An 8,709-nucleotide genomic window follows, 5' to 3' on the forward strand; every position below is an offset into this window, starting at 1 on the left:
ATAATTTAGTTACCTTACCTGATACAACAGCAGAACATACTTGGTTTTGATTCTTTTTTACAAAATCTTAAAATGTTAGTTCATAAAGTTAATAAATGAGTATTGTTTGCTTTCAACATCTTTTTCAGGTTGGTACCCGGAGGTATATGGCTCCAGAGGTATTAGAGGGTGCTATAAACTTCCAAAGGGATGCATTTTTGAGGATAGATATGTACGCTATGGGATTAGTCCTGTGGGAACTGGCTTCTCGCTGTACTGCTGCAGATGGTAAGGGAAAAAATATTTTTTAAAAAAAGATAATGCCTATTGCCTACTACACATACATGAAAAGGGATGATTACACTTAAAAGGTAATATTTCAAAGTACAAAAAAACTTTTTTAAGTAGACTCCAAGAGGTAGTGGCTTAAAGAGAATTCAGGAGGCAAGGGATAGGGGCAGGCTGGAGAGGGAAGGTATGGGAACCTTTACCACTGCCAGGTGTTCTGTGCTAGGCACTTCACATACCTTTAGCTGATTTCCTAAGACTCCTTTGGAGGTAGTTATTAGTTTTATATAGGAGCAATTTGAAGCTCAAATTTTTAGTAGAAATTAAGCAGATTGCTAATATTAGCTTCAGGGTGGTAAATGGTGAAACCTAGATTTGAAACTCTGATCCAAATGTGGGGATATGGCTGCTACTTTGTGGGTCCTGCAGGTCCTACCTGCCCCCAGGTTGTAAAAGTCAACTCTTTTGGCAAGAGGAGGTAAATGAAGGATTGGGGGATTTTCCCTCCGAGGACACTCAAGGCTGAGTCTGTTCATCATTCCCATGATGTCAACATACACTTAACCAGACTGAATTTACAATCCATCCTCCATGACACAAAATGGAGCATGCCTTTGGATATACCACAGGTTAAATTCTGCCTCCTCACAGCCTTAACAGTCTGAGCTGATGTAGAGGTTATTATGAATGCTAGTTGTATTCTCTCACACCTTGGTTCTAAGGGATTCTTATTCTTTGTTCTTGTTATGTAAGTCCTTATTTAAGTCCTATAAATATTTGCACGGATCAATTGATTATAAGCTTGTATACTGTTCCTGGTGTTAACAGAATTACAGTGTGCTAGGTACTGTCTTTAGTGCTTCTCAGAAGGTCTCCATTCTCTTGAGTTACAGCACTTTTTTTTGGATGTGAAAAATATAAAACAGACATCTCGACAAATGTAAATTAGCCCAGTCCTTTTTTAAAAAAATTTACTATTACCTAGAAACTTCCTGCAGATTGTGAAAAGACCTTAGAAGAAATTGTTTAGTATAATTAAGCCAACTTAACATGTATTTATAAGAATACTTCATTTTCTGACTACTGTAATGGTGTCTCAGTGTAGGACAGACCACCTCTGGTACGTGAAATTTGATTTGGGATACTATGGTTTTAAAGGGAATTTAGTAGAGAGTAGTCAGGAATGGACAGCCATTCATTCTTCTAAGATTGGGAATTTGGCATGGGGTGGATCCAGACCCAAGAAAGTCTGAAGCAGTTTGGTTTAATTCTAGCTTAGAAGTCTATTGGAAGAAGAGTAAGCTGTTCAGTGTAGTTTGGCTCAAAGTAGAAGATGAAGTACATTATGTGCATTTATGGAAGCAGAAATGGGTTGGATGGCAGATGTTATAGAAAAATGTATTTTATAAAAACTTTAATAATATGAACTCTCAAAACCAACCACTGGATATGGTGTCATGGGAATATATACAAGACCCTGCCCTTAAGCAATGTATAGTTTAATTACAGGGATAAAATACATCCTGGACAACTGACTCTAGATTAAGGTTAGTGTGAATTGTCTAGTTCTGTGCTTAGTATTCATTAGTATTAGATATTCAGTAAGTTATTCTGGATGAGTATAATACCTAAAGAATATTGAGAGGGTTATGGGAGTTTAGAGGAGTGAAAAATGCTTTGTTTTGTGGTAGAGCAGTTATTAGGGAAGTTTTTATGAAAAGTGAAAAGGACAGGTACTGGTATTTCTAAAATGCTTTTTGCATGTGCTGTGAAGTACTTGCAGAGTCGGGAATTTCTGACCCTTAAGTCAGAAATTGGGGCAGGAGGGGACAGTGTGAACATTGCTAAAGTGAGTACTTTAAAATTTGTTGATGGCAAAGTTCAGTGACTCTCACACTTTAATGTGTACTAAACTCCTGATAAAGTTCATATTCTGACTCAGTAGGCCTGCGTTGGGGCCTGATACTTACATTTATTGCAGGCTGGTAGTCAGTGCCATTGCTGCTGAGCAATTTTGAGTAGCAGGAGTTAAACGGACACTTTAGAATGTCACTGGAAGTGCTAAAGCAGAGATGGACTATCCAGGCCATCAAGGATTCTTCCATTTAGAGAGGGTAGAGTTACATGTCCTCCTTCATGACTCATTATAATTTATATCCCATCCAGGAGTAGGAGTATCTGTGCAAGGTTTAGGTCTGTATACAGGCCCTTTATATGAAATCGGTCTCTAGTGAGTGGTTTCTGCCAAGGGGAGACCGAACAGTGACTGAAAACACGGACTTCAGCGGCAGAGATGGATTCAAATTCCAACTCTACCACTTAACAACTGTATGTCCCTGTGCAAATTATGCAACTTTTCTGAGCTTCTTTCCTATCTGTAAAATAGAGGTAATGTCACCTTCACTCTGTGGAGGTGTAAAATGGAAGGAAATAATGTATGTAAAGTCCCTAGTCAGGGTAAGTGCTTATTAAGTATTAGTATTAACTCATAACTGCATTTTCCTATTTGAGTATGCCTAAGAAAAAAGGAACCATTTATTTCAGTGAATAAGTTTTGTCTGTGAAGGCACATTCTGAAGGCTTATTGGGAACCCTGTATGGAGTATGCTTGTGATTTTTTTAAAAAACTATTTTTGGCAGCTTTTGTGAGGGCAAGGAGGTGTAACTCTGAGGTATGTAATTCCTCATGCAGAGCGTGTAGAGGGTAAAGATGTGTCATAGGATAAAGATGGTTATAAGTGACTAACCCCCAAATAGAATCACCACTGTTTACAGTCTGATGTGAACTGTGGGAAGTACTTAAAGGGATATTATAGCCTGGATTTGCAAATATTGTTGATTCCCTGTGGTCCTATCTAGGTATGAAGATAGGCAGTTCTCATACAGCAGATGAGAAAGCTCCTTACGCAAACTTAGCAGGCTTATGTGCCAAATTGTAGAGTTTTTGATTTCTCTTAAATTAGCATTTGGGTCATACTGTGGTAGAAGTAGTTGAGAGTGTGTTTTTCTCCTCTCATTATATAGCATTTAACAGTTGGGAAAAGGTGATACAGAGTATGTTTCAGAAGGGTTGTTCCAGTTTGGAAGTCAGGAAGATTTGAATTAAAATGGTTTTGTTTCCCCCCTCACCCATTTCAGGACCTGTAGATGAATACATGTTGCCATTCGAGGAGGAAATTGGCCAGCATCCATCTCTTGAAGACATGCAGGAAGTTGTTGTGCATAAAAAAAAGAGGCCTGTTTTAAGAGATTATTGGCAGAAACATGCTGTAAGTTACAGTTAGCTTTTCATTTGAAATTCCAATAAAATGCTTTTCAGAGGAATGATTTCTATCTCTGCACACTTCTCTTCTGGGACGATTTTTCTGGAGAGGTTATCTTCATACAGGATATTCTGTCTAGAGTTCTATAAACAATAGAATTTTAGGGCTAGGGGCGCCTGAGTGGCTCAGTGGGTTAAAGCCTCTGCTTTTGGCTCAGGTCATGATCTCAGGGTCCTGGGATCGAGCCCCGCATCGGGTGCTCTGCTCAGTGGAGAGCCTGCATCCTCCTCTCTCTCTCTGCCTGCCTCTCTCCCTACTTGTGATCTATGTCTGTCAAATAAATAAATAAAATCTTAAAAAAAAAAAAAATTTTAGGGTTATAAGGGAAGATGGTGAAGTCATAAAACCCAAGGGACTTGACAGTACTATGGTCCTGTGTTTGTCTCATTTGGAAATCTTCCCAGGGAAAAGAGTACCTGACTCTGAGCATGTGGATAGGTGGGTAACTTTGATGATCACCAGATTCCCATAAGATGCTATTTTTAAAGTAAAGCAGTTTTCTGCTCTCCATGTTTTTGATTTGGGATTGGAATTTGTTGAGGTTCTTAGGAATGCTCTTAAAACTAGAGACTTAGGTAAGTGAAGAATGGAACACTATTGCCCTGGTTATTTTGGTCCAAATAGAACTGGAAACATGCATTAAAACCAGGTAGAGAATCTCAAGGATGCTTTTCTAACCCCCCCTTTTTTTTTCTATTTAACTGCAAGACAGAAATGCTGGTATTAACTAAGAAAACAATAAAAATTAGTTAAAAAACAAATTTAGCGTTGGCTTTGAGTCCAAATCAAGGGTTAGCATTGAGCTGACCTGGTTTATAAGCAATGGATGGGGATCTGGGGAATTAAAAAAATTTTACTACCTCCTATGACAGTCTCAGAAGTTTGAAAGCTATAGGAATTCTGAATTTTCTTAGTGCTTTTCTTCCATTTCCTACATACAATAGATATTCCTAAGTGAATGTTGACATATAACATCTAACTTGGCTAATCTTGGAACTTGACTCACAGAAATACCAGTTTCTTTATGGACATTTTATTGTTTCCTAATAGAAAACAAAATCGGCTGTGGTGTTTGAGTATGTTTTTCCTTTTTAGGGAATGGCAATGCTCTGTGAAACAATAGAAGAATGTTGGGATCACGATGCAGAAGCCAGGTTATCAGCTGGATGTGTAGGTGAAAGAATCACTCAGATGCAAAGACTCACAAATATCATTACCACAGAGGACATTGTAACAGTGGTCACAATGGTGACAAACGTTGACTTTCCTCCCAAAGAATCTAGTCTATGATGGTTGCACCATGTGTACACAGTGTGAAACAGGACTCTGAGCTGGAGCTGCTAAGCTAATGAAACTGCTTACAGTTAATTTTCTGTGAGAAATGAGTAGGAGGTCTCCTGGACATGTCAAAAAGAAGACCCTCACGTTTAAAAATGTGGCCCTGGGAGACTTACAGCATTGCCTGCAGAAGAGACGTGAAGGACATGAGACTTAGGAAAAGCTGCAGACTCTATAAAGAAACTTTTGAAAAAGTGTACATGAAGAAGTGTACATGAAGTGTACATGAAAAAGTGTACATGAAGATCCAAATCAAGGATCTTTTGGACCTGGCTAATCAAGTGTTTGAAAACTGACATCAGATTTCTTAATGTCTGTCAGAAGACACTAATTCCTTAAATGAACTACTGCTATTTTTTTTTAAATCAAAAACTTTTCATTTCAGATTTTAAAAAGGGTAACTTGTTTTTATTGCATTTGCTGTTGTGTTTCTATAAATGACTATTGTAATGCCAATATGACACAGCTTGTGAATGTTTAGTGTGCTGCTGTTCTGTGTACATAAACAAAGTCATCAAAGTGGGGTACAGTAAAGAGGCTTCCAAGCATTACTTTAACCTCCCTCAACAAGGTATACCTCAGTTCCACGGTTGCTAAATTATAAAATTGAAAACACTAACAAAATTTGAATAATAAATTGATCCATGTTTTGTAACAAGGTATTACAAATTCACTGTGTTATTTAAGAAAAAAAGGTAAGCTATGCTTAGTGCCAACACTAAGTGGCCATTCATAAAGCAGTGTTTTAGCTTTTTTTGTGCTAGCTTGTAATTTAAGGAAAAAAAGTGCTGTTTTTTGCAATGATAAAAAGATGTCATTTTCCCCTTCTTCCCACGTTTTAGAGCTTCATCTTCTATCCAGTTCCCAAATTATTGCATACTTATCTAAGTATTTTTTTTTAGGTGTGCTGTGTTTGGGGAATATTTGAAAATTTAAAGCATGATTTAAATTTTTTAAAGTGAGCTATGACACTGGAAAGCTCTTCATTTTTATTCTTTAAAATAGATTTTTTTTTTCCTATTTATATATGTAAAATTGTAGTGTATTTCTTTTCACCAAACAGTGTGTGGGACATTCTTAATCACTGTTTAAGGATCACCTCAGGAAGTGTCATTATCCAGAATTCCTCACTCTCTGCTTTGAGACTTGTAACTTTATCACTATATTTCTGCTTGGTGCCATCTTGTCAGAGTAATATTTGATGTCTGTGATATGTAAAGAATTATCCTAGGATAGAGGTTTTAAATTTTAAGCACAGATTTCAGATGTTACTGCTTTAAAACAAATCAGGGATAACAAGTTAAACTTAAAAACTTAAAATATGCAATGACATTTAGAGGTAACCGATGTTGATATAGGTAATAATAGCCTAGCCTCCTCCCGCAAATTGCTTTCAGAAACAACTATGATTTTTAGGATAGTTCATGCCTTATCCTTGATAAGAAAGTGGAATTGATGGTAGGTAGGTGCCAAAGTGCTTTTCAAAACAATATTCATCAGAATATAATTGGATTGTTCCTCAAATTTATATAGGCCAAAGTAAAACAGTAATTTCCTGAATTTCTAGATTACTGACCAATAAATAGCCAGTATTACGCTATGTACTTTAGTCAGGTCATTTTAAAATCCATACATTGATTTTATAAAAGAATTTTTTACATGTCACTATCAGGAGCTCACTGTGAATGTATTATCTTCAAATGGCTATTTAACCACACAGTACACTACATTTTACATATAATGTGCACTTAATCTCTGGGAATAATAAATTATATTATTTATAAATAATGCATAGGTCAACAGACTCTAAAGCAGGGAGGAAAGAAGAGTAACAGCATTGTTGTCTGTGTGCCACACACCATGCAGAACTTTGTGCTCTTGGGTCTCATATGTACCCAAGTTTTCACTGTATTCCTAAGAATTCCCTTTTCAATGTTGAGTTCACCTCTTTATTTCAAAAAGGACCTGACATCTCAATTGATTTGGTTTAACGTCCACTTTGAAACTAATCAAGATGGGAAACTGACAATGTTCACACATGGAAACTGTCAATCTCCTAAAGACTAAGTTCTACCTGTTCTAAACATTTAATCTCATTTTTAAAAGTAAGAAAAAAATCAAAACAAAAATGAGTATTATGATGAATGTTTGGCTTATGTGAGCACTAGTGATAAATTTTATAAGATCAGTTACTCAAAAGGTAGTTTTCTCTTCATGTTAGAAAAAATTTTTAGAAATCCTGGGTATTGTACTTAACTCTAGCTAACCAACTTTAAGACTTGTATCCTTTTGAAAACTATATTAATAGAAAAACACTTTTTATAAGCAGTAAAATAAGAATGTTCCAATGACTACCTGTCCTGATACCTAGTCTTGTTAAAACTTTCATTTGCAGGGCATTTTCATGTTTGGTTTACAGTCAGCGTAGAGTGGGCAAGCTTACAAAAAGTTTGAGCTAGGGATACTGAAAAAAGAAAGATCAAAGAATGAGAAAAACGATGACTTCTTTGTTTGGGGGTGAACTGAGACCCCAATAATTTTTTCCTCATGTGTATGGTGCTCCTTATGATTCGTCTTGTATTTTGCCTTTCTGATACCCATCAGAACTGCTGCTCTAACTTCCACTCTTTACCTTGCCCAAATCTCCATGTAAGGAATGCTTTATGATCAACTGCCATAGGACTGATGGATTAACCAGTGTTTGGCTTTATTCGAAGTCTTTGCCCTGCACAGCTCTTGTATGTATTTTAGATGCTAGGAAGTTTTTAGCATGTGAAGTGTGACTCTTGTTTGAATGTTTATTACAGGTACCTTGTGAATTCCAGAACAGAGACTGTGCCTCAAAATTGTTGGTCCCATGAACTTGCACTATCTTTCATGGTGATGTTTTGAAAATATAATCAGGAGAAAAACCCAACAAGTTTGGAATTTAAAAACAGAATCATCTATCATAAAATTTAAAAAGAACCTTTTTCTTCCTCCTTTCCTCAATCCTAAGTAACAGCTACATTTAAGTAAAATGCAGGCAGGTAGGGGAAAAAATACCCTGGCCAGATGATAAGTTTAAGTGGAATTAAACTTACTATTTAAAAAAAAAAAAAAATGCTTCTCCACAAGTATTTTCCAGTTTCTCTTTTTTACCTTTTTAAAAAATTACTTTTTAGAAACATTTGGTATAACGTGCATAAAATTATTTACTGATTTATGGGCAAAATGATACAAGTAGCATCTTGATTGAACATCATTTACCTCAGATATTCAACCAGCAGTACATTTTTTACGCAGTCTCAATCCATATCCTATTTGTTACCTCTCAAAATATTGGTAAGCAATTATTTTAGCTTTACTCTGTAATTCTTGTCAGTGTTTTGGGCACAGGTTGTTGTACTACTGTCAAATTGTACTTGCTATTTTTTTCTGCAAGTATTTAACAAAAAGCTAAAAAAAAAAAAAAAAAGCCCCTAAAACTCCACCTTGAATAAGTGATTGTTAAATATTGTACAATAAAATGTATGCTATCCCCATTCCATCCCCGAGTTAAATAAAAAAATGAACATGGTATATGATTTGCTTATGCAGTTTTTCTTTAGCTATACATTTTCCTTCAAGAGGGGAACAGTAGCTTTGTCATTTATAGTGAGGCTCACACCTTGAGATATGGAAGAATGGGGATAGTGGTGAGAGTTTGTAAAGGGTTGGCGTTTCCCCCCTTTACTACCCAAGACTGTATTCACAAAGTATGTATGTTAGTCTTGCCAGTTTTAGGAAACCAGAAGCTAGC

At 36.3% G+C, this 8,709-nt stretch overlaps 1 protein-coding gene across 1 annotated transcript in view; it reads left to right on the forward strand.

Annotated features, from left to right (window-relative positions):
* ACVR2A (activin A receptor type 2A) overlaps positions 1-8,016 on the forward strand; it is an 84,162-nt gene extending 76,146 nt beyond the window's left edge. Inside the window, exons 9-11 of the mRNA XM_080799837.1 lie at positions 129-267; positions 3,406-3,536; positions 4,686-8,016. Of these exons, the coding sequence (XP_080655963.1) occupies positions 129-267; positions 3,406-3,536; positions 4,686-4,880 (465 nt within the window). The 3' untranslated portion in view covers positions 4,881-8,016. The remainder of the gene's footprint in view (positions 1-128; positions 268-3,405; positions 3,537-4,685) is intronic.
* Positions 8,017-8,709: the final 693 nt, after the last annotated feature.

This window comes from Martes martes (assembly GCF_963455335.1).
Source record: "Martes martes genome assembly, chromosome: 3".
In the NCBI taxonomy this organism is placed as follows: domain Eukaryota; kingdom Metazoa; phylum Chordata; class Mammalia; order Carnivora; family Mustelidae; genus Martes; species Martes martes.